Source organism: Acartia tonsa, chromosome 4 (genome assembly GCF_053477335.1).
Source record: "Acartia tonsa isolate MP-2025a chromosome 4, ASM5347733v1, whole genome shotgun sequence".
Taxonomy (NCBI): Eukaryota; Metazoa; Arthropoda; class Copepoda; order Calanoida; family Acartiidae; genus Acartia; species Acartia tonsa.
Genome location: NC_137263.1, coordinates 26,386,414 through 26,414,290, shown reverse-complemented (window position 1 = coordinate 26,414,290; position 27,877 = coordinate 26,386,414). Strand labels below are relative to the sequence as shown.

The window sequence follows — 27,877 nt, the reverse complement described above, 5'->3', positions numbered from 1 at the left end:
TAAAGGGGTAGGTAAGAGCAGAAAAATAGCCCGAAACCATCCGAGGATAAAATCTTTTTTTTTGGGGGGGGGGGGGCGTTGGATTTTATTTACCCAACCCGTAAAAAGGTTAAATATCTTAATAGGACCTATAAGACCCTTCACTGTAATGGAAAGTCGTGCAAATCCATCAGTAAACAAAATCTTTGGGTACAAACAGACAAACAACCGTCCTGCCTTTCTACATATAAGGATACAATATCTTATATTGATTACATGCTGATTAGGATGCTAGCTATGATCATGTTTAATTTTCTAATTCTACTCTCTCCCACCAAATTACTGAATATATTCACTAAACTAAAGTTGCATTGAATTGTTGCACTTACACATTACTGAATAAACTTACAATTACAGATTTCATCTAAAATATAAGAAGTGTGGCAAGGGGTTGGGGGAAAATTATCAGAAATAAATGTTTTTTGTGAATTATTATTTTTTGTCACGCAGTGTAAGCGTAACAAATCTCTAAATATTTTAAACATGACAAAAATTATAAAAGCTTTAAAATAAGTGTTCAGATTTTTCAACACCAACTTTTGAGAAGGTTATTATATAGGAGCCAGGCTGATTTGTTGTGGCTGATAAAAAGTTAATTTGCAAAATCTTTGAATGTATTTTTACACTGTAAAAAACTTTAAAGTTTATATATAAAACTTTTTGAAGATTTTTTTCAAATCACTTTTTTATGATTTAATTTTCAAGAAACCAAACTTTTATCTAGAAATTTTTAAAGGTCTTTGGTTTGAAGATTATAGTTGAAGAAAAAACTGTAATTTTAATTCTAGGAAATACATTTTTAGAGTGTATACTTAATAAATGTACTGGTGGTAAGAAAGTGTAGCTGTAGCCTATCCTAGCCGTGGATGCATGGAATTTGCATATTCCAACTCCTGATATGGTTACAAACAAATACATTACTTTGGTAAGCACAACCAAAGCTGTGTGTGTGTGTGTGTGTGTGTGTGTTTACCTTTACCATTACTACACAAGGCAAATATTGTCCTACAACCACGGATTTCCCTTTTTTTCTGGTAGCGAAGCTTCTCTAAAAATTCCCAATGACTGTTGGTCCACCTGTCTGGTAGATACAGTATGGGTAAAATTATTTTTTATTGCAAACTAATTATCATTTGCGGCTGAATTCTTATCGGGAAGATTCTCTAACCAATATAACATAAATTTCTCCAGGAAATATGATCAACTTGGCTGCTATAGGAGATATAATTTATAAATATTTTTAAAACCAGTTTAGCCAAATGACTTACTCTCTATCAGTCTTTCTATTACAAATTCTTAATTGTAAAACTAACTTCACCTATGTGATTCGCTACTCATACAATTTGGTAATCTTGTTTATTTCTCGACTTTGTGTTGGCCTTTTTATTATTGTTGATGTTTGTATTGAATTGGATTGTTATTATGTGAATTGTATTTATTTTAGTATTGTGGGCTCAAACCAACGACAGTCACAAATATTCTGGCATTTTATGATGTCATGATTGTGTTAGAAGCGTTTACAGGATCCCCCCTCCCCCCCCCCCTAAACACTTTTTAAAAATATATTTAGGGGGGATATTGTAGGGATGATATTTAACTGTAATGATGTAGAGGGTGAAAATAGTAAATACCCCTAGAAAGGGAGAGGTCATTTTCTAGTAAATCCCGTAAAGGTGTGTGTTATAAGGCCTAAAAATAGTAGTAGAACGATAAGGTGCTCTATATATTTGTATTTCCTATTGAATAGAACAATAGGGAAGAAATTTTTTTTTTTTTTTTTGATAACCGTACCTGGAATATCTGAAATTTCTATCAAATGCTTTGTTTGGCTCAAACTGACACAAATAAAAAAAAAATATAATTATAATAAATCAACCTGTAAAGAATGACTTCTTCCTTTGTTTAATGGTATAGATTGTTCTTAACCTTTACCTTGTACCTATAGAAAACATTATTATTATAATTATATTTTTTTTAAATTTTTGTCAGTTTGAGCCAAACAAAGCGTTTGATAGAAATTTCGTATTTTTTTTAGATAATCCAGGTACGGTTATCAAAAAAAAAAAACAAATTTCCCTATTGTTCTATTCAATAGGGAATACATATATCTAGAGCACCTTATCGTTCTACTACTATTTTTAGGCCTTATAACACACACCTTTACGGGATTTACTAGAAAATGACCTCTCCCTTTAAATACTTTATACTTTTTTTAGCAGGGGGGTGTTGATGACACACCCCCACGCAGGCTCCTGGTTTATTTAGGTACTATGAAAGTAAGGAATATATTATTTTCCATATAAAATATAAAAAAAGTGTGTTCAGGTAAAGCTTGAAAAAAAAGCAACTAAAAAAATACATTATTAGAATAAAGGCAACACCACCCTACCCTAACCCCACCCCGGATAAACACGACAAGAACATAATAAAAATTATACTAAATACAGGAAAATAACTAATTTGCAGAAGTAACTATTTCACAGGCCCCAAGAAAACAAAATTTCTCGTGAATTAACTATTGTGATTGAAATAAATACTTTAATTCGACATATATGTATGTTTTTCCCTTCTGAAATTTACATATGTATATTTCTGTTTTAGACCTGTTTAGCGAAGTAAATGTTACATTTTAATGTAAACTGTTTATACATAGAAATTCGCTTTTTCTCATATCTTTTTTTCATCTAATGACGTAAAAACAAAAATAAACAAAATCATATTTTCATTTCAGAAAAAAAATCTTGACACTTAAACTTATGCTTAACAGATTTGAATAATAGTTTGAACTAGTTTTATTAGTATAGCCAGTGTGTGTGCCTATTGATTAAACAAACTTGTGTTTATATTCTTATTTATGCATTTAGATTTTATTAAATCTAACTCTAGACAAAGGCAAAAATTAAATGAAAGATCAAGGCATTTTTCTATTTTACACAAAAATTAACATATAAACAAATTATACGGAATATTGGCTTTTTATTGTGTATTATTATATTTACATCAAAGATTAAAAAAACCGCGAAAAATGCGAATTGACAGCAATATTTCATATGACATTTCTTTCGGAATCAGACAAAATATTATCATTTGAAATGTTATGGTTACATGTCTTATATTTTGAAACTTAAATTACTATTATTGCTATAAAAGTATGTCTACTGTCTTCACCACTGATATCTAGGGATTCTGATTTCAAAAGTGGAGAGTGGAGGTAGAAATTAGCCTAAAACCAACCCGGGTGATGTGAAAATCTTCCCTAAAATTATTAACTAAATCGGCGCATTGGTTGGCGTATCTAAATGGACAGACAAAAAAAACTTACTACTTTATAGTTATCAAAGGACATAGGTATTATAACTCAGATTAGAAAATAAACACTTTTATTATTCTAAGACACTTTAAGTAAAAGAAAATAAATTCAAACACTGTAGAACTTCAGAATATAACCTCTGCCTATAAAAATATTGGATAAAAAAGGTCTGTGTGAATATTTTGTGTGTCAATGTGTGTAAATATGTTTGTGTGTGTGTATAAGAGTGTGCGTGTATAATGTTTGTAATAATTTGTGTATTGGAAGAAGTGGTAGTAGAGCTTAGGTCAGGCTTCCTATTTACACACACCACACATTAATAAGATCAAAACTTTTAATAAAAAAGGATTGAAAATCGAACCAGGCTCTTATTTTAAACGACTGTACAAAATCTAAAGTACATTTAACCGACATACCATTACAGAAGTTCTGTATTATAATTCAATTAACTTTTATTAAATAATTTTTGTTTTTAAATGTTTACAAATTTGATAAAATTAGCAAATTCCCTAAATGTGAATATCTAAAAAAAAGTTTCTTTGTCAAATGCTTTGCTAATATTGTAACAAGAATTGCTTTTGCTCAATATTGTCTATTTAAAGAAGTCTAAATAGCATGGGGGAAAGGTGTTAGTTATGAAATATAACCTTATCTACGGAACATATTGGCATTTCTTTATTCTCATACCATAAACTCTAAATATTATGCATCACAACATAAACCATTACCCTACTTTAATTATTATTTTCACTAAACTTATATTATATATCAATATTTAATTTTATTTTGTCCCTGAAAACTCTTTTTCTATACTGATCCTATCTATTACAATCTTGATTATTAAGTTGCTCCATAAGATCAGTATAACAGCTGATGTTAAAAATAAACTAAAGAGAAAAACTATTTTGCCTTTAAATGAAACCTTATTCAGAAAATAAAGGTTTATAAAGTTTGTATTCAGTTTCCATGTACCTGTTCCTCCCTAAAACAGTTGACTTGGTAATAAATGTGATAAAAGCAATGAATTTACATTTTAGACAAAGTTTTGGTGTTACAATCCTTCCAGTTACATGTGGACCCATAACCTCCCTCATTTAATATATTTGTGATAAAAACAATATTAGTAAAGCATTTTTTAGAAGGTTAGATAAATCGCAGGAGATGCCCTCACCGTGTTTCCACAGGGTTAACTTTATTTAAGGGGGTTAAGAGTGGCCCACCCAATAAATAAGTCGTTTTACTAAATCTACTACTAATACCAAATTCTTAACTTAACCTATTTTAAACTTAGATTAAAATATCATGAATATGTCAATTTTAGCCCAAAAAAAAGGTTAAGTTTTTTCTTTAAGACATAATTTTGTTGATCAAATACCTAGTTAACAATTTATTCTTGTTTAAGATATTTTATGAATTGAACCCTAGATACTAATTTAGGGATTACTAGAGAAGGGAATCTAAAACTGTTTATGTAATCAAAAGTTACAAGTTAATTAGCAAAGTATTACTAGTTGAAAAGTGTTAAATACATAATTTATATGTAAAATATATTTTTCTTTGTAAACTTACATAATCTTCTTTTCTATCATAGACATAAAAATGAATTAATAATCGTCAAAAGTAAGTGTCATCAAAAAATCCTTTCCATTTTGCTAGTAAGTGAAACTTGGATGAATAATAAATAAGGTTAATAGAACACTGGTTACCTGATCTTAACTTCTTTGGACATCCATTCGTGATGTTTGTCAAATGCTATCAACATTGAGGCTATTTCCTAAAAGCAAGGAAGTAATTTAGAATATTAGGTTAATAATATATTATTAGCACTGCAAATAAAATAAGCTAATTTGTGTATTTTTGACTATAGTAAAATATTTAACAGCAAACGCATTATAATAAAAATTCTTTAATGCACGGAATAAGACAAAATATTATTTTACTAAAGTCAGTTGTAAACTTTGCCACATCTTCTTCATAAAGAATCCTCGTTACAAAAGGATAAATGATGATTAAATCAATTTTAGCAACAATATTTTTTAATAAATATGCTGCTATTGAAACTCCTTATTACATACTACCAATGGTCCATAATATATATTTTGTATTTATGTTGCTACTATGATGGATGGTACAATTGTCAAGAAACAAAGAGAATATATCCATAACATGGAAGATATCTATTATACCTTGGGGGTGCACTAGTATTTGCCAGGGGAATGTCAGCCATGAGAGGATAAAAAGGGGAAGTAAGTTCTCCACAATTTCTTTTATTGCGGAAGGGTGGAGGGGTGTGGACAACCCCCTACGGCACGCCCCTGATACACAAATAAATGACCCGGCCTGGCCTGCCACACAAATTGAAAATGCTTTTAGGAAATCCTATTTATCCGTAGATCCGGGATGAACATAAGTGGCAAATTGTTTTTCATTCATTTCACATTTTCATTCTTTCTTTCAACCAATGAGTTTATTTCTGTAGCCTTTCTTTCCCTCAGCTTTTAGACGATTTATAAATTATTATGCTAGTAAATCTTTTTCTTTTCTCATCTACCAAAAGTCTAAAGCTCTCCTCTCAAAAAGCTTACTATTGGAGCCTCGGCTTTAAAAAAAAAAATCATAAATGACAATTAACCTTTTTTTGTAAAATATAAATGCGCCAATGGAAAATAAATTAACCCTAATCTTTAAAATACCTATGTAATACACTATCCTTTATTTTTTTAAAATTATAAGAATTAAGATATGATCATTGGAAAAGACGATGGTATTCTGAAAAGGGAAAAGGAATCTTCAAAATGCTAATGCAAGATTTGAAGAATCTTTACTAAATGCAAAATCTCATTCCACTTGAATCATTTTCAACAAAATTGCTTCACTCACTCGCAACAAAACTAATTTTTTTTTTACAAAAAGATCATTTCAAAACTTTCATCATCTAATGCAATAAGTCTGCCGCCATCTACAATCTGCAGCTGTCAATCGATTACCAGAAAACGCATTTTGCGGGCGGCGGTGGTTTTCGTGCGGAAGTGATAAAATACTGTTACATATTATACTTTTTTCATACCCATTAGCTACTGTCCATTTAGAAATATTACTCTTTTCATACTTTCTTATTCATACACCGAGAAAAGAAAATAATCATTATTTGTCTCTATAAAAAAAGAGGTACGATGGGTTTAATAACATGTCACAAAATATCTCTGAAATAGCTGAAAGCCAAAAATTACTCCTATGTAAAAAACCGCCCCATAAAACTATTTAAATTGTTTCAAAATCTAAAATCTATTTTTCGGCTAGATCCATTTATAAAATATTGTTATGTTGTCATTCTTCAATTTCCAAATTCAAACTCTAGTGTTTTATGATATTTACTAGCGGCTTCGCCCCTAGCCTCTAGGGGCTTTGCCCAAAGAGGTAATTAAAAAAATTAAATATTTCTGGTGCTGCCATTTATTTTCAAATAACTGTCTAAAAAATGGTGGGGGAACCACCAGAGGACCAGTAGATTCATTACTGAGATTTTACAAAAAATGTAAATAATTTTTTTTGGGGGGTGGGTTTTTTAGTTTTTTGGGGGGATGGGGGTGTCCCACCCCCCAAGAAAATAGCTTAAAACCATCACAGGACCAGTAGGTATATTCCCTGAAGAGTAGAGCTCAATCGGTTCAGCGGTTACTGAGATCTTAAGCTTCAGACGGACAGACAGACAGACGGACAGACATCAAGCTACTTTGTATTATAGATATATGCGGTTATGATGACTAGATAATAAGGTTTATATGCGAAGTTAAATACTCAGTGTTGTTACACTATAAGCAAAGAAACTGTATAATTTACCTCATTTGTGTTCCATCTGTGTCTCTGTGTTGGAAAGTTGTCAGATTTTGGTAAAGATTCCAGGCTTTCAGGCAACTTGATTGGCTCTCCATCTGAACATAATAAATAAAATTAATGAATTTTTAATTATCAAAATTCGGAGGGAAAAAATGCATTGAGTTTGGTTTTAATTTTCCCAACATTGCGTTATACCTACTATGGATGGTTACAACTGTAGCTTCAGCAGCTATGTCATGCGTATTACAAACCAATAAAAAGAGTAGAAAGGAATGTTTGATCCATAATAAGTTAAATCTACTGTTAAAATTTAAACCTTAGTCTATGAGCGAATACACCCGCAATTTACGACTTTATAACAACTAATCAAATAAAAGTTAACTTCTTTCTCACTATAAGCAAAACTTACATAAAAATCTCACAACAGAAAGTAAAAGGAAAAATTCGAATTTATACTAAAAGTTTAATTTGCTCGTTTTATATAAATCAAGGCAGCAATAAAATAGAAAAAAAAGTCATAAAACTCAGCTCAACAAATTCAGGCGACAGCTGGGAAAAAATAAATCTATTTGATTGCCTGGCTGGCAAAACAAAATTATCAAAGTTCTATGGTGAAATACAGTTTGTAAAGAAACTTTTGAAGAAAACAAACATTCTTTCTTGATTCCTTCAGATTTTATGTAAACAGAAGAATTACTACCATCATGTTTGTAAACTTTAATTAAAACATTATCCCAGAACAAATTAACTATATTGTTCTTTTTTTTCTAGAGAACAAAAGAAATTTTCTAAATTGAGTCTTTGTAAAAGAATGAGAGAGAGATTTCATTGGTAGGAGATATAAAATTAGGTGTAGAGAAAGAGAGAGAGAGAAAGAGAGAGAAAAAGAGAGAGAGAAGTTAAAGGGGACATTTGAAAGGAATTTTGTAGAGAATGGTTGAATAGTGAAAAGATTGAAACTGATGTTATTACGTCCACAAATAACAAAACAAGACAACAGGACAATTATCTGAATGTACTTGAAGAATATTTTGTCTTAAATTGCTTCACAGAACGAATAAAACTGTAATTGTTGACTCTTACCTATTACAATATTTTGTAAGTATAAAAATAGAAAATCTATGTAAATAAAAAATTGTTATTCTTTAGCTAAAACATATCTCCATGTCATTTATATACTTTAAATAAGTTTTCTCCACAAAAAGAGGGAGGTCATTTTCTAGTAAATCCCGTAAAGGTGTGTGTTATAAGGCCTAAAACTAGTAGTAGAACGATAAGGTGCTCTATATATTTGTATTTCCTATAGAATTGAACAATAGGGAAGAAATTTTTTTTTTTTTTTTTGATAACCGTACCTGGAATATCTAAGAAATTTCTATCAAACGCTTTGTTTGGCTCAAACTGACACAAATAAAAAAAATATAATTATAATAAATCAACCTGTAAAGAATGACTTCTTCCTTTGTTTAATGGTATAGATTGTTCTTAACCTTACCTTGTACCTATAGAAAACATTATTATCATAATTATATTTTTTTTAAATTTTTGTCAGTTTGAGCCAAACAAAGCGTTTGATAGAAATTTCGTATTCTTTGAAGATATTCCAGGTACGGTTATCAAAAAAAAAAAAAAAATTCCCTATTGTTCTATTCAATAGGGAATACAAATATATAGAGCACCTTATCGTTCTACTACTATTTTTAGGCCTTATAACACACACCTTTACGGGATTTACTAGAAAATGACCTCCCTCTTTCTAATAGATCAGCGTGCAACAGTCGCTACAGAACAAACATTTAACGTCTAGCAACTTTAAATAAGTTTATGTATTTTTTAGCAGAAGCTACCCTAAATTTCTATTTAACATTAAATATCACTATTGAACAAATGAAAATTGGAAAACTGGTTTAAATCTTTATAGAAAAGCAATTTAATACTTAGAAATTGTGCTTTTCAATTCATCCATTCATTTAAGCTGGGAGTCACAAAAGAATAGTTAAATCTATCAAATCCAATTCATGTGAACCATTAAATCTGAAGTGAAAAGGAATTGAGAAAAGATAGGTACAACAATAATGTGGAAGAAAATCTGCTTTTCTCAAAAGTGAGTTGAAATAATCCTTGCTGAAATTTTTCCCCAGGGCGACATAAAACTTAATCTCAAATATTCAAAGCAAGTACAACAGAAAAAAAGCAACTATATTTTGCAAATCTAACACTTAAGTTTAATCAAAATGAATCCCAAAATTTAGTATTCAGTTATTTTACCGCCAGTAAACATATACAAATTACATTTAATACGATACAATACATGATCTTTTATTATGGCTTGGAACGGAAATTAATCGGAAAGGGTGACATAATGGGAAAAAGTTCAATGCTAAACTGAAGCTGTAACTAACTTATTTTGAGCTTAATTTAAGGAAACCATATGTTGTTCTTCTATAAATTATTAACTGTACTCGTTATATTAAAAGAGTAAGATGTCTACCTGTCTCTCTGTCCGCACAAAACGATCTTAGTTCTACTTTACAATGAAGCTTTTGTAAGTGCATGGCAGGTTTTTATCTGATTTGAGGAAGGGTAAGCCGTCTCATAGATGAAAAAAATTACCCCCTAACCCTCACAATAAAAGAACATTTCAATTTATTAAAAAAAACTAAAGTAAAACTAAGGACAAATCTCTAGTTTAAATTATATTACTTAGATAAATTGTTAATATTAAGATGAATAATGTTTAAACTGAACAAATTGTCAAACTCTATTATTAGACTAAACTAAAGTTAATTGGAAGCATGTTTAACAGTGAGGGTTTAGAGTATATTAATATTAACTTAAAGGGTTTTCCATAAGTCTTTGTAATAGAAATAATCTTTGTTTATATATGATTTTTTTCAAATAGCATTTTTATTTTTAATTTTGATTGTAATAATAAGACCCATAAGAAGAATAACCACTCTTTACAACTCAAATCCACTGATTCAGGGGCGTCCAAGCTTTTTTTTTTGGGGGGGGTAAAAAATTTTAGGGGGGGGGGTAATTCGTGTTTGGGGGGGGTAAAATGGCGCGCGAAGCGCGCCGAAATTTTTTTTTACCCCCCCCCAAAATTTTTACCCCGGGGGTAAAATTTGATTGGGGGGGGTAATTACCCCCCCTAAAGTCTGTTGGGGGGGGTAAATACTCCCCCCAAATCTGTTGGGGGGGGTAATTACCCCCCCCAAACTAATTTACCCCGGGGGTAAAATTTTTGGGGGGGTAATTTAATTATGTAATAAAAGCACCTACCTAATCTATTAAGTTAATAAGTACTATCCTATAACATAAAGTAGTAAGTAAGGTTTATTTGACTATAGCTTCAGATTTCATTACTTTTAATACTGAGTTCTCCTTTTTAGGAAAGCTTCACATAGATCCCATGATGGTTCCACACTATTATAGGTCAATCCTTTGAGTGGTTTTAGGCTATTTTTCTTCTCCCTTTTTACCCTTTAGAAAACACGAGTTCTTAGATGCTAAGGGCGCCACTACTATTCAAATATATAGTAGTATCTCATTCTTTAGAACATAAAAATACAATAATTAACTCACTAACCAATGAACCAATATGATTATACTTTAAAGTGAAGCGTCTTATAGGTCCTGGTAAGTTTTATAACCCTGACATCCTCCCAAAAGAAATCGCCTATAGAAATTCTTTTTCATTATTTAATGAAATATTTAATTTAGTTAGGTATCTATTTTATGGAATCTTCAGTGCTTTACAATTACATCATAGATCCCCGGGATGGTTTTAGCCCTTATAAAGGCCCAAGCAAATAAAACATGATCAAACTATTAAATTTTTTGTTATCATGGTTAAGAACTGTTTTAACTGGTTGGACAGTAAAATTTTTTTTTTAAGAACATTCAATTTGGGGGGGGTAAATACCCCCCCCAAAAATTTTTTTTTAAAGAACATTTATTTTGGGGGGGGTAATTACCCCCCCCAAAATGGTTTGGGGGGGGTAAATACCCCCCCCAAAATCGTTGGGGGTGCCTACGGCATCCCCAAGGTAGGGGTAATTTTTTTTTGGGGGGGGTATTGTTCACAAAATTTTGGGGGTGCCTACGGCACCCCCAAAATCGTTTGGGGGTGCCAAATGGCCCATTACCCCCCCCCTTGGACGCCTATGACTGATATTCTATGTTCTGTGTTTAACCAGAAACTGGGCTAATTTCTAAAGTCAACCTCATACTTTCAAACTTGTTATATTCGTGTAATAATAATATAATAGATATTCGTTAATATAATTGGGAGAAATTATGCATAAAGGGGGGGGGGAAGTTTGTACACTTATAGGAAATGAAATTCAGTACCAATGTTTGGGAGGATCGTATGGGCTTGCTTTTAAAGTTATCAACCTAATTCTTTTTGTAGGCTCTCTTATATGACTTGATATACACGTATTTCTTTGAAAATTGAATTTCGGTACTTTCCTTCTAGGGGCTTGTGGAGCAAAAGACCCCCCAAAACACTAAAAATATGAGTTCTGACCTTATTTTTAAAGATATCGACCTGATTTTTTCTTTATAATACTTTTTTAACATACCCGAATCAACGAACCATTACAGATTTCATTTTGGGACTTTCCTTCTAGGGGCTTGTGGAGCAAGAGACCCCCAAAACACAAAAATATGAGTACTGGGCTTATTTTTGAAGATATCGACCTGATTTTTTTTTATAATACTTGTTTAACTTAACCGAATTAACGAACCATTACAGATTTCATTTTGGGACTTTCCTCTTAGGGGCTTTTGGAGCAAGAGACCCCCAAAACACAAAAATATGAGTACTGGGCTTATTTTTGAAGGTATCAACCTGCTTTTTTTTATATAAAAATAATATTTAAACATAACCGAATCTACGAACCATTACAGACTTCATTTTGGGACTTTCCTTCTAGGGGCTTGTGGAGCAAGAGACCCCCAAAAATCATAAAAATATGAGTTGTGGGCTTCTCTTTTAAGATATCAACCTTATTTTTTTATATAATAAAAAAATACTATTTTAACATAACCGAATCTACGAACCATTACAGATTTCATTTTGGGACTTTCCTTCTACGGGCTTGTGGAGCAAAAGACCCCAAAAGCACTAAAAATATGAGTTCTGAGCTTATTTTTAAAGATATCAACCTGATTTTTTATATAAAAATACTATTTTAACATAACCGAATCTACGAACCATTATAGATTTCATTTTGGGACTTTCCTTCTAGGGGCTTGTGGAGCAAAAGACCCCAAAAACACTAAAACTATGAGTTCTAACCTTATTTTTAAATATATCAACCTGATTTTTTTAGGAACACTTTTTTTAACATAACCGAACTAAGAAACCATTACAGATTTCATTTTGGGACTTTCCTTCTAGAAGCTAGTGGGGCAAAAGACCCCCAAAAAATATTTTTAGAGATATTGAGCTGATTTTTTTCATGAAAACTTTTTTCACATGTTTGAACTAGGTAGTAACTAATAACTTTATTTTGGCACTTTCCTTTTAGGGGAAAGTAGGGTAAAACACCTCCAAAACAAAATAAAGTTCTCAGGTTATCTTTAAAAATAAGCTCAGAACTCATATTTTTAGTGTTTTGGGGGTCTTTTGCTCCACAAGCCCCTAGAATGAAAGTCCCAAAATGAAATCCTTAATGGTTTCTTAGTTTGGTTATGTTAAAAAAGTATTATTTTAAAAAGATCAGGTTGATATCTTTAAAAATAAGCTCAGAACTCATATTTTTAGTGTTTTTGGAATCTTTGCTCCACTAGCCCCTAGAAGGAAAGTCTCAAAATGAAATAATGTTTTCTTAATTTGGTTATGCTAAAACAGTATTATTTTTTAAAAATCAGGTTGATATCTTAAAAAATAAGCTCAGAACTCATATTTTTAGTGTTTTGGGGGTCTTTTGCTCCACAAGCCCATAGAAGGAAAGTCCCAAAATGAAATCTGTAATGGTTCGTAGATTCGGTTATGTTAAAATAGTATTTTTATATAAAAAATCAGGTTGATATCTTAAAAAAGAAGCCCACAACTCATATTTTTATGATTTTTGGGGGTATCTTGCTCCACAAGCCCCTAGAAGGAAAGTCTTAAAACGAAATCTGTAATGGTTCATAGATTCGGTTATGTTTAAATATTATTTTTATATAAAAAAAGTAGGTTGATATCTTCAAAAATAAGCCCAGTACTCATATTTTTGTGTTTTGGGGGTCTCTTGCTCCAAAAGCCCCTAAGAGGAAAGTCCCAAAATGAAATCTGTAATGGTTCGTTAATTCGGTTAAGTTAAAAAAGTATTATAAAAAAAATTCAGGTCGATATCTTCAAAAATAAGCCCAGTACTCATATTTTTGTGTTTTGGGGGTCTCTTGCTCCACAAGCCCCTAGAAGGAAAGTCCCAAAATGAAATCTGTAATGGTTCGTTGATTCGGGTATGTTAAAAAAGTATTATAAAGAAAAAATCAGGTCGATATCTTTAAAAATAAGGTCAGAACTCATATTTTTAGTGTTTTGGGGGGTCTTTTGCTCCACAAGCCCCTAGAAGGAAAGTACCGAAATTCAATTTTCAAAGAAATACGTGTATATCAAGTCATATAAGAGAGCCTACAAAACGAATTAGGTTGATAACTTTAAAAACAAGCCCATACGACCCTCCCAAACTTTGGTACTAAATTTCATTTCCTATAAGTGTACAAACTTCCCCCCCCCCCCTTAGGTTTTAAATACTGTAATAAAAATAATTAAATACTTCCTTGTTATGTGATTAAGATTAAGATACTTCACATAATGTGTTTTTTTAAAGACTATGTGGTTCTGCTCAAGAATTCTAACCAAATACTGCCACCAAGCCCCTAGCTCCCTCGGAGAGACCAAACCTTGCAGGGCCTTTACAACTACATAGGGCCATGCTAGGATAACAAAACTAACCTATTTTGTAAGATTTATGAAAAATTAACCATTAAAACATGGTTTTCAAGACGACGATTGGTTGCCTGATGAGATTGATCAATGGACAAGTACAAGATTAAAGGTAATAGTTGATGTTATTGAAAGTTAACTTGAAAATAAAGAGAACAATTATTTTTTTGAGTAAATTGTGTTGTAGATTGTATTTATCTACTTAATATTCTGTGAGGAATATGGATGAAGGGAGGGAGAGATAGTAATGTTCATTTAAACGCACAAAAAAACTTATTTTTTTATTCAATTTTGCAAGAAAGGGGGGAGGTGGATGTGCCACTTTTTGAAACCAAAAGTAAAACGTGCATGATCTCGGTCCATAAAAGAGTTGCAGCTCTAAAATTCGGCACAGCAATTGCTTTTGTGGAGAACATTATGGAACTGTGAAGAAACAGCGGCGAAACCCCCCCCCCCCGCTCCCCCCCCCCGCTCCCCCCTTCCCCGAATTTTTTTTTTGCTTTTTTTCATTAAATTAGACAGTTCTCAATCATCTGAGATAAACTTTTTTTTCTCATAAAAATCTCCCTTATATTTTCACGTGACACAAAAAATTGTAAGTGTAAAATCTTACAAGTGTAAAAAAAAAGTTTATCTCAGATGATTGAAAATTATCTATTATGGCAAGAAAAGGTAAAAAAAAATCGGCGGGAAACGGCGGTTATCGGCGGGAGTGGCGGTTCCGCCGCCTTTTCTTCACAGTTCCATATTGTTTTCCACAAAAGCAACTGTTGTGCCAAATTTTAGAGCTGTAACTCTTTTATGGGCAGAATCTAAGTGAGAATTTGACGAAGAATAAATTATGAGTCATTGACTCTATCTACTGAAAGTAAATTTATGATAGCACCTAAATCTTATTTAATACATTGATTATTATGTTTTGTGCAGGTTTTTTTGTGAAAACACCATAATAGTGACATCTGTTCACAGTATATAGAAACATTTTACCACCCCATCCAACTCAGGACAGGGATAGGTAGGTGGAAAATAATTGATCTTCATATTTTCAAGCTGCTTAAATTTTCTACAAAAGGGGTAGCTGCAAGAACTGCATTTCAAGTTAGCATAAGTGATTACAGATTTTTTTTTTTACTAAATTAAATACTTATAATTTATGTTATGTAATTTACCATCACAAACTCTAACTACCTTATAACTTGTTTAATGAAATTTATGGAACTTTCCTTAAGTTATTATCGAATAATTCAACATTTTTAGGCTAATTATTAATACATTATCTTATCTTGTAATGACCAATCCATATCTTGGATCCTACAATTATTTTCAGCACACAAAAATGCCCAAATTATTCCATTATTAGAATAGGGATATAAATGCAGGAAAATGATCAAGTAAGCGTATGTGTTGGGAGGAAAAAGATATATGCCGCAAATAGTATATTATAAGCCACAGATAAGATGAATAAAATTGTGAGTTATATGCCATCTCAAAGAACACTTCCGTCAGAAAAAAAGATTATGTTATATTTCTTTGCTTTTTCTCACTTAATTAGACTATTTTGAATCATTCGAGACCAACTTGTTCTTTTTGTTCTAGTTTTCTAGGAAGGTAGTACAGTGTGTTTTTTTTTCATGAAAACTTTATTAAATGTAATTTTACCCACTTATAGTTATCAGAATTTAATGATAAGTGGCTTATTTTCTTCGTTTTTTAAGACAATCAATAGAACAACAAAAAAATATTTTAGTTTTTATTTAAAAAGTACTGTAATATCTAAAATTTAAAACTTAGGTGTCAACATCTAAAAATGGTTTTAGTCCATTTTTCTTATGCTCAAATCCTTTACACTTTGCAAGAAAAAAATTGGATTTTCAGTAGTCGACTTTGGGGGGCCAGTACTCCCTCCCTGGTTGAGACATGGCCTTCAAACTTTGATATGTTCTAGTACATGTCTACAATAGTATCTGTTTTGATTTTTAGCTCTTTATACCAACTTTGAAGCGATTTTCAGCCATTCTTCCAAAAGGTAGAAGATTTGAGCATAAAAAAATGCGCTAAAACCATTTTTAGATGTTGACACTTAAGTTTTGAATTTTAGATTTTACTGTACTTTTCAAATAAAAACTGGAATATTGTTTTGTTGTTCTATTAATTGTCCTTCAAAACAAAGAAAAATGAGCCATTAATCATTTAATTCTGATAACTATAAATGGGGTAAAATTGCTTTCAAAAAAAGTTCTTATACCAAAGACACACTGTATAAGTGCTCGTAATATAATTTAATTTGTTTACTTTTTATCAGGCACTGTGACCAGCTTCCTTACTTAATTACTTAACATATAAACTGAATATCTATGCACATTAATGGGTAAAATTAAGGATTTAATAGTCATCTTCATTGGAAAGCCAAAAAAAACAGCTGTGAAAAAGATAGAAATAAAAGAAAGAATATATAGGGAGATAAATTAAGTTGATGAAAATAAACAAAATTGAAAGGAGATATCTTGTAAAGGCTATTTGATAATTTATGTAAACTATGTGTTGATAGTTTGTAGGCGTGACAGGTGGCTTTGATGTTAACAATACCATTCAAGTCAGGTACAAATACCATTTCTTTTTATATAACATGTCCTTCATTGCACTTGGACAGAAAATAATAGGAAATGCATATACCTTGTTTCAACAAATTTTAAGAAATAAATTAGTATAGTAATCAAAATAAAAAAATAACATAAAATTTTTAAGAAAGAAGGATGGCAACATCCATTAAAGCGAAGCACTGAAACGGTAGGACAAACGGACATTAACACTTGTATAGTGTATAAACTGAATAATCAGAATATAAATGTATAAGAGCCGAAGCAAAATTGTAAGTAAATTTGTTGAAAAACTGCTTGATACAGGATAATGTTTATGGACATACTTACATTTATAGGACTTGATTATAGAGTTGCTTTGCTTATAATATTGTTCTTTGTTGTTCCAGGAATCAACATACCAAAAATCAGATCAAACGGATAATTAGATCACATAAAAAATTGTTGTAAAAAAAGTAGAAAAATCAACATGTTTCAAATGGAAATACGGACATTCTGGTAATGGTTATAGAGTTGCTACGCTTTCTAAATCGTACCTAACTACTATAGGAATTATCATGCAAAGTTTGAAATCGATAGGACAATTCTAACATGCCTAAATTTACGAATAAAAGCTATCTATCTCGGACGGACGGACGGACGGACGTACGGACCGACCCTAATTATAGAAAAGCTTCGCTTTTAAAAAGTTTTTGTTCATTGAAAGAAATATTTAAAATTTTATTTCACTTGTCCAATATATTTGTAAGTTTCCAGAGGCAAAATCTAACATAGGATTGAGGGGTTTATTAAAGGAGGGAATGGACATTGGACTTAAAATTATACCGGTACCCGAAGTTTTATAACCTCTTAAAATACTATTCGTTGAAACAAAAGATTTCTTACTTTATTGAATTTTCATTGGTTGGTTCCAAACTTGTAATGACCAAATTTTTTAACCAATAATTTTTATCAACAGAAGGGGTAATTTTGCTTATCACAATTTGGGATGAATATCAATTATCGGCCATTGTCTTATCCCTTAAGATATCTGGGATTATTAGTTTTTTTAGGATATAGGAGTACAGCTGAAGTAATAAGATTTAATGATATTTCATTTTCTAGTATATTTACGTTTTTATCAATAATCAGATTTCTTAAATAAATTATACGGAAACATCCATAGGTAGCGAAGCAGTGTTTCGGTGCCGGAGCCGTGGAGCCGCCATATTTTGCTGGAGCCGGAGCCGTAATTATCGTTAAAATAACTCCGGCTCCGGACTAGATAAATAAAGAGATTTTTATACAAATTATAATTTGGTAACTCTGTTTTGTCATGTGCAAATGCCCTTTTTAAGTTTCTTAAAAAATATGTTGAGTTTTTCTTGATTTTAGGTCGGAGCCGGAGCCGCACCAAAATCAAACGGCTCCAAAACCATGTAGCGAAGGATAAAAACACATTACGGACAAACAGATAAAGATTGGCATAATGGAAGAAAAAAAAGACAAAGGAGGTTGTGAAAAAATATAGACAATTACGAAGCCTTTAGTACATTATACACATAACTTTTGTAGCATAGCCGACAGACCGACGGACCAAGTAAGTTGTATACTAGATGCTCTATGGAAAAGTGTATCTTCACCTAAATAATCAGCAGTCTATATGAAATAGCAGGTGTGAAAATAACATTTCCTCCATAGTTTTACAGTTAGACGGGACGGATAGACAAAGTGAATTAAGGTTTAGCCTCGCGACTAAAGAAAATCTAGTTTACTTAGTACAAAACAGAGAATGATTTCTAATAAAAAGAAATTATTTTCAACGTAATTTTATTATATAAAGAAGTAATCTTTTTTGTCTGTAGCCTGAGGATCTCACTGACCGCTAAACCGATATGGTTCTCCTTTACAGTGAAGCTTCTTATAGGCCCTAAGTTGGATTTAGGCTATGATATTTTTACAAATATCTCTGGGTATGGTTTTAGGCTATTTTTCTGCGCTTCTATAGCCCTTCCAATATAGAGCCCCTAGATGCTATGGGACAAAGCGGCTAGTATTGTATAAAGTATTTTGTTTTCTGCATTTTATTGAACAATATAATCTTTTAAATTATTCTTTAATTGAACAAAAACCAATTTCTGTCTGATGGAAAATTCATGATATTTTTCTACAAATAGCATATCTCTTTCTGAGAGCAACCTAATGGTAATATAAAACTGATAAAAGAAAAAAATGATGAGAAATGTGATTTGAGTGGATGACAAAGACAGAAAAATGTGTGGATATGTTGAGACCCACAAAACCTTGCAACAGCAGATGGTATCCATCATCAAAAATAAAGTTTCCAGGAAAACTTTGTGTCCGCAAAAAATGTTACTTTCATCCATCAAAAAACTAATTCTGATATTTTTAAATCATCTTCATGAAAGAAAAACAAAACATGTAATAATTTTCGACCAGTCCAAAATAAAGAACAAAAATGTAAATTTAATGAGAGAGGGTAAACTAACCAGCCCTTGTTACCATAAAAAAGACAGGTCAATTGAACTCATCCAGTAGTTATAAATTCTTCTGAAGGCTAAAACTAAACAACTGGGGAAAACAAAAGTATGGTTTTCAACTTTGCGAATAAAATATTTTTGAATTAGCAAATCATCAACACTCATCAATCTTACACTCTAAACTTTGTTGTAAGAATTTCATACTAAGCAGATAAAGACTTATTTGCTATCTAAATGTTTAAGTTACACAGCAATATAATGAAAAAGGAGTTTACAGAAGATGAATTTATGCAGAAGAATTTACGTTAGAATGGTATTGAGACACATAAAAAAAATGATTTAACAGTTATTTTAAAAAATAAAAAACTTAAGTTTTAGATTTCTTTGAAAGTAATTTAATTTGAGAATATTTTCATTAAAAATAAACATCAAAATTGTACAAAATGGAAATACTGTATAAAAATCAAGTTATATACAGATTTACATATATATAATCAACCTAATAAAATTCCTTTTTTATTTTCCCTGGCTAAAAGAAATTAAAAATATGTATTACAAACGAATAAAACGATAAAAAAGGACAGAGAGGGGAACTTCGTGTTGTATTTATTTATCATTATTTGCCTGTAATTCCTAATAGAAAGGAAAATTGAGTTTAGGTGCCTAGAGAGCCCACACAAGGCAATATCTAATCAACGAGTATCAGAAATTGGATAATAAAAATAGATTCAAGCTCCCCTTCTTATTATACATATTTTATTGGCCCTCCTGATTACCCCACAGTTTTGTTAATCCCCCCAGACCCCCCCACCCCTTGTTTTTCTATGAAAATAAGCCACTACACATACACGAAACATTGTAACACAAGGAAACTAATTTACAGAAACATGACCTTTGTACATACATATACATTTATTCCAAGTTATATTAATTCCTTTTATTGCACACACACACACATACACACACACACACCCATAAACACACACACACATTTTTCCAACAAGTTTGATGTTGATGAATTGTAATAGTTTATGAAGCTAGGCGTGTAAAATGTTATTTCTACTGAATGAGAGCTAATGCTATCTGCGGATTAATATTATTTATCATAAAAGCTATTACTGGAATATTTTCACATTACCTTTAATTATTTTTATAGAATATTGTGTGATATAAAGTGTTGTTAATAATACTTGATTCCTATAATTAATGTATCATGTATTTAAAGATAGTGGGGGGGGGGGGGGGGGGTATGCTTCCAATATGATGAAATGACACTTTATAAAGAATCTATATGATATAAATCTTATGGTTCTAAGAGTAGTTTTATGTAATGATCGAATATTTTTTTACAATAAAGAAAATTTTTAAAGTTTTTTCATAACAAAATATTTAACATTACTATTTGTAGAAGAAAAACCAATATGAAAGTTAATCAATTAATCCCCTTAACTAATTCCTCACAAAAACAAAAGAAATTTGTTTCTATTTGCTTGTGAAAGTTCAGAGGCAAGGATTGAAAGAAATGCAATAAAAGTTTTCTTCTTTATTAAAGGGTGTACATTGAAAGAACAATTTTTTTTTAAACAGATGAAAAAATTTCGATTTGTGTATTTTAAGAAGATAAAAGAAATAAAGGGCCCGGCAGCCGCTGCCGCAGCCTTTCTCTCAATTTCTCCACAGGCCTGTGCATTGTTTTAGACATCATGGCAACTGACGGTGCTTTAAGTATACTATTCTATAGCAACCGCCATGTATAAAAAACAGCTGCCTAATTTGATCTACGATCGAACAAGACAAGTGACTTCAAACTTTATTTGTGATATATAAATATTTGTCTAAAATTCATCAAATGTTTTGTTTAGTTTATAATATGCCATAAAGTAAAAAAGTACTTAATGTGTTTGAAATTACTCTCTGTTGATAGTTAACATTATCTTTGTCTTAAACATTAAATAGATTTACATGCAGCTTCATTTGTAAATATAAGGTAGAACTGATTTTAGCTTCAGTCCATATTTATTGAATTACAACTCAAAAGTATTTAAATTTGAAGTTTATATTGCATTACAAACTGTTTCATGCACCTTTAAGTACATTCCTAAGATGCTAAATATCAACTATACATATATATAAATGGGCGGTTGGCGAGCTATGGAAAAAAGGTATGCTAGGGGAAGAAATAAGAAAATGGTGTTCAATATTTATGACAAATTGTCCATTACTCCAGATTTTACATATGGAGAGCGTCTTGCTCATAATCAATGAAGGAATACAGGGATAGGACATTCAAAGACAAATATATCTTTACCTTTTTTAGTATAGATTAAATTATGCATTTGAAAGAAAAGTATGAAAAAAAGGTTTTTTAGGGGATGGAAGAGTATATGTATAGGCGGGGGGGGGAATTACCTTTCAAAGTTTTTTCTCCCTTTAATCCTAAAAGTTCAAGCTACACAAAAGCAGAATTTTGATTTACAATAATTTTGAAGAATAATGTTAGCTCCATTGTGCTAACCCTGTATCCCCGTAATGAATGTGTTTGTATGGGGTGTCTGGCCTATCATTTCTATACCAACAAATCTTATACTTAAGTGATTGTAACAGCCAGGGATAGTTCAACTCAAGAAAAGCTATATTGAATACACTTTCCCGTCAGTCAAAAATCATCTGAAAAAATATTATTGTTTTTATACTAGAGGCTACGTTACATGCATCTAGTTGTTCTGCACTCGAAAGGGAAGAAAAAATAGCCTAAACTCCTCTAAAAGACTTAGAATTTTTAAATAAAAAAGCCAAAAAAACACAAAAGGATCTTTGTAAAGCTTCCCTAAAATTAAAAACTCAATCATTTTAGTGGTTTGAGAGATCTTTATCGACAAACAAAATAACTAATTTTCTAATTTATATAATAGGATTAGTGAAAATAACCAAGTTCAATTGTTCAAAACAAAAAAGATATATTAAAAAAAAAATCATTTCCAACTGGCGGTAAATTTAGTTGGCGAATTAGTTTTTCTTAAGATAAATCATCCTTCCCTGTATTGTAAAGGATGGATAATGCAATAGGACTGGAAATAAAAAGAGCATAATAGAAATGATCTATCTTTACTTCTTCTTCAATGTAATACATACTAAGCTGTAAAAGAGGGGATAAGCATGGAATGAGGGGAAATTAATGAAGGATAAAAATTGGTTATTCCCCGACCATTAGGCACGTAACCACACGCACACACACACACACACACACCTCCATACCTCAATAAATATGGTAAGCCAACAATCATTTCATCATTCGCAAATAGACAATTATGACCAAATTATTATGGAGGATCAGAGCACTTAATACTGACCAGATCCTTAATCACATAGGTATTAGTTTAATGTATGCCTTACGAAAAGTCTTTTATTGTAAGAATAAAATAGTTTAGTTAGGACTAAATAACAAAAGCTCATAATGACATTTTATTCGAATACACACAAAAAAAAAATTATTTTACCTAATGGCATTTAGTCAACTGTTTGACATTTGAAACTTTGTAGGTTATGCTGCTGCTCTTTAACTATATATCCAGCCGTAAGTATGTCGTCCGTCAGTCTGGCTGAGAAACATAATTGAGGGAACTGTATCATTTCATTGTATATGACCGATTGTAACAATTCACTAACTTGATTATTTAAAGTACAGTACTTGCCACAAACAGTGATTTTAAATTTTCTGTAATTTTTCCCAATTACTATTGTAGTATTTACATTCATTGTTGCGAAACTTGTGAAAATAATTATCCTTGCTTTTCCTTGATCTGTTAATAGTGATGTAAAAAAAAACTTGTTGATTGCTTGCAAATATTGACATAAGCCATAATAATGTGCAGTCATCTCCGCACATGTATCAAATTAAAACAAGGATGACAACATCCATAAAAGCGAAGCTCAGAAATGGTAGGACAAACGAACATTAACTTTTATACAGTATCAGAATTGAATAATCAGAATACAAATGTCGAAACAAAAACGATTATAGAGTTGCTACGCTTCCTTAATCGTACTCAGATTTTATGAGAATCATCATTCAGAGTTTGTAATCGATAGAGCAATTCTAACATATCTAAATTAACGAAAAGAGATACCGTTTTGGACGGACGGAGATACCCTAGTTATAGAAAAGTTTCGCTATTCAAAATCTAAATTGCTTAATATTACAGCAGCAGAACAATACCTACTTCCCATTTGTACTATTCTCAAAATCAAACATACCCTCTTTCTTATTTGCTGTTATTATAATATCTTTCGCGATTATGCAACATAATGCAGAAGTGATGATATTCTATGCGGGTATGTCTGCACAGCGCAATATTCAAGGATATGCCATGCGGATGTGAATGCACAGCGCAATAATCAAGGATATTATAATACATTTATTAACAAATAAATAAATGTTAGTACAAACACAACAAGCAAAGGACAAATTCATCAAGAAAAAAATTATGGCTTTATAATGTTTTAAGGAGAGAAATCAGAGAAAAGAAATTCGCTTTGAGGATTAAAATAGCAATCATAAATTCTGACTTTCCCAAAGCGTTTATTACTTCCAGACAGTCAGACCTTTAGAATTACCTATTATATTGTATATTTTTGCGCTAAAATTATTAATTTTTCAAACAATGAGATTACTTTATGTTAAATTTCACTTATACGTTGCGTTATTCTCAAAAACTACTTTGAATTTCCGAGAAAATATGAAGAAAAAAATAAAAAGAGAAATCTAACGATTTCGTGTCTCAATTGAACCAGACAGATTTTTAGAACACGAATTGTTCTACAACTTTACAATGAAAGATTTGCAAAGTATTTTGTAGTTATTAATAATGGCAGTTAATAAATCAGCAGAAACAAAATAATGCTCTAGTTAAAATCAATTAAATTGTATGTAGACTATCTATGCTACCCTTATTTCCATTTTTCTACTTCAAATCTCCTGAACTTTAGTTGACCTTACCTAAAAGAAGCATCAAAAATAATTTTTTTTCATATAAAGATAGTAAAAGACTTACTTGGCCCAATGATAATTGTAGTTGGCTTGTTATCTATGGACATAGTCCTATAGTACGTGGTCACAGGAAGACGACAACCCATTTTATATAAGCCACGATCCATCCTGGCTGGCGGCACTGCACTCCAGATATCAATTTTAATTTATGGAAGACAACAATCAGAAAGTTTGTGTTTCAATGTTTGTGCGTGCTAGGTGATGGTGTTGACTCATTTATTCCATTTTCAGAACTAACAACAAAGTGAATATTTATTTTTCAAATGTCTTATCTTTTTCTAATACTTATCTTTGATTTAGTACATTAAATCAAAAAGGTGTTTATTACAAATATAATTTGAAAACTCAAGGAAACGCTTTTAATGTCAAAATTTAAAAAAAAAATAACTTTCAAACAAATTGTACTTTGGCAGGTACAGACAAATATACGATATTTTTATGATTTTGTCATTTTTGGTAAAAAGCAAAACTAATTTTATTTATAGTTATACTAAACAGAAAATAATTTGAAAGAAAATAAAATTAAAGTTGTTATTGTTAAAATTAACTTTCATCATTCAGAAAGAAATTTTGTGTTTGTGAATATTCAGAATAAAGATGTACAACAATATTAACATTCATCTCAAGTTTCTCCGTGCAATTTCCATCAAAACATTTCAAATTCCAACTAGGACAATTTCGTCCATAGGTTGCAAACAACAACAACAAGGTAACACTATTCTTGGGAAACAATAAATAGTCAATATTTGACAAATATTATCAATAAATAAATAAATATAAAAGGTTGTTCTTTGTTTAATGAGAGTTTGCTAATTATTGTGTATTGATAGTTAGAAACATACCCAACTCGTTAAGTAGCTGCGCTGCCAAAAATATCCACACAAAAAGAATTGAAATTCCTTCAGTTTCTTGATGATTAATTATTCAAATTTTCTTAACTGTGGGTTTTAATAACATATGAAACTTTTTATGCTTCAGTTCTTTTTCTCATTTTAATACAATCATTGGTAGGTACTTTTTTGTAAAAAAAAAGATAAAAAAAATTTTTTTCACAACAAGTCGATATTTAATTTTATTTGGAAGGAAAGGGAAATAAATAAATTCAAAGACGCCACTTGTAAAAAAAATAATTCTAAGGGATTCTTGAGGGGATTAAGAAAATAAAAAAAAACATGCAATAAATAGAATTCCATGATAAAAGACCATATAAATACCAACACAAGTAATCTTTATTTAATCAACATGAAAGTTAGCTTGCTTCCGGAGCTAATACACATTCTATTTTCCTTTCATATAAAACCTTCCCAGCAATCTAGTTATTCTCATACCTTAAAGTGCACTTTTATAAAAGAAAAGAAGAATTGTAATATTTCTTAAAATGGGGTGAAGATTAATGTAGATATCTCGTAATCAAGGGGAAATTAAAAACATCACAGAACTCAAAACTTGATTTAAAGCTTCATGTAAAAATAAAATACGGGACACAATTGCTAGGTATAGAAAGGAAGAAGATAAAATCTAAAAATATAATTTTGTCAATTTTTTTCTCAACAAGGCAAATGATGTTCAAAGATGACCTAAAGACGGTGGCTATGTGTCACGAATCTTATTTAACTATTTAATTTAATCTTGCTTAACAAACCCATTCCTAAGAAGCTACATTTACATGAATTTTTGTTTTCTGAATAGGATGTTACTTGGTGTCCTTCATACTTAAATTACGAAATCTCTAAAATTATCACCACTCCCTTTTTCTCATAAAGAATTGTAAAATTTAATCTCAAAATTCCAACTCTAATAAAAGAATGAAAATGTTTTTGCTCGCCCTTTACAATTGAAGTTACATTTTTCAACATCGAGTAAAAAAAATTTTTTTTTTGCCATGTAGTTATGTAGCAAAAATTCTTAAATAGCTAGGTAATTTTATTTAGATATACAAAAAATGAAAGGTAAACAGAACATTTGAATGAATAACTTGTAAATTCTGAGTATATCTGGTATTGTGTGTTCTAATTTGCGGGACAATAAGAATCAAATTAAGTTCTGTCATTGCATACCAAAATTGATAATTACAATAGATAATCATCAAAACATTTTACAGATTTATTGAACTTGATATAAAAAAATTCTGTTTCAATTTCTAAATCTAGGCATTAAAATACATAGAATGATTATTTGATGATTGACTTTGACTCTTAATTGGAGTGTTTACCCTCTGGTTTTGTCCACTGGAAAATATTATAAAACTAATCTTATATTATAATACAAAAAGTAGAGTATTATAAATCTAGTTATTAAAATCTATTCTTGTAATAACAGACTGGACAGACAACTAGAATTAAAAAGAACAGAAACAATGACAAAGAAAAAAATTATCTGTAACATATTTTCTTATAGTAGCTTATTTAGGATCTCTAACAAAGTGCAATGGTTATTTCTTTTGTTTTTATGGGGAAAAAAAGTTAACTTTAAACTTTTTTCAAATTCTGATTATTTTACAGAAGTTCTTTAACCTCGCGGCTAGCATAACTTGGAAAGACACAGAACTGTTTAAAAACTTGACAAAAAACAATTTGACCTATGATGTAAACCCTAAAACTCCCTAATGACAACAATCACACTGTGACTTTAATTACTGCTTTAATCTTGATGTGTTACATTTAATAAAATATTTTTCAAGAATCTTTGTATTTCTCCTGGATAAGAAGGGAAGTAGTTATTGCGGGAATGAATTCTTAGCATGTGGTTTCTATCATTTAATCTACATATGAAAAAATTTAGGACCTGTCCTGGACTTGTATAATTTGAGTTTTACTTTTTCTTACAATGTCAATCTAAGAATATAGATTAGAATATTACATTAAAAGCTTGCCTATGCATGAAAAGTTGAAATTATATAATCTAAACTGAAGTCTAATAAAACATACCAAATCTAAGATCATATAGAGCCCAACCAAAGAAACAAAAACAAATATATCTTCCCACAGAAAAACAACAAAAAAAACTTTACCCGTAAAACTAAAGAACTTGGCAAAACTGAAATGTAAACAGAATAAATTGACTTTCAGAATCGTTTCATCTACTTAACTCAGAATTTCTTCGGTGCTTTGAATAACAAATTGGTCTCAGACATTTAGATGGAGTTTAAATTCGACTTTAAACTTTTTTTGAAAAGAAAAATTAGGTTTTTTGCCACAAACAAATCAATAAAAGATTTAAGTTTATTTTATTTTCATACTTACAAAACGCAAATCTTTTTAAAAATTAAAATACAAATAGTAAAGCCCTTTAAAAAATGACAGGGAAACAAAGATGTTATTAATTCCTTGATCAATAATAATATAATTGAATAACAACGGAAATAAAAGCTAATGTTGTCAGGCTTCAATTAACTACAAAGTTTCAATCAAAAAAGTAAACTAAATAATTACTAAAATTCCAAGAAAAAGAACAAAAACATTGTCAACCCTTTATTTATTTTACCATCAGATTTATTTTAGTTTCTCCATAATTTCCCTTTGTGTCTCTATCCCCTCTTTTCCCTAACTTTAAAAACTGTCACAATAGAAAGAAAATGAATTGGCCCGAAAGTAATAATTATGTAAAGTAATCAGAGGA

General features: G+C 30.6%; 1 protein-coding gene across 7 annotated transcripts in view; it reads right to left on the bottom strand.

Moving 5' to 3' along the window:
* Positions 1-27,877, bottom strand: part of Camta (Calmodulin-binding transcription activator) — a 116,557-nt gene that overhangs the window by 35,256 nt on the left and 53,424 nt on the right. For 6 of the 7 annotated variants that reach the window (XR_013878617.1, XR_013878615.1, XR_013878616.1 and 3 more), the window contains exons 4-5: positions 7,190-7,281; positions 5,056-5,123 (exon numbers count right to left, since the gene is read on the bottom strand). Coding sequence is in view for 4 of the 7 variants with exons in the window: in XM_080157229.1 (XP_080013355.1) it covers positions 5,056-5,123; positions 7,190-7,281 (160 nt within the window). In the remaining 3 variants the exon portion in view is untranslated. Of the gene's footprint in view, positions 1-5,055; positions 5,124-7,189; positions 7,282-24,263; positions 24,495-27,877 lie in introns of those variants that run through there. The other variant, XM_080157230.1, reaches the window with a different exon arrangement.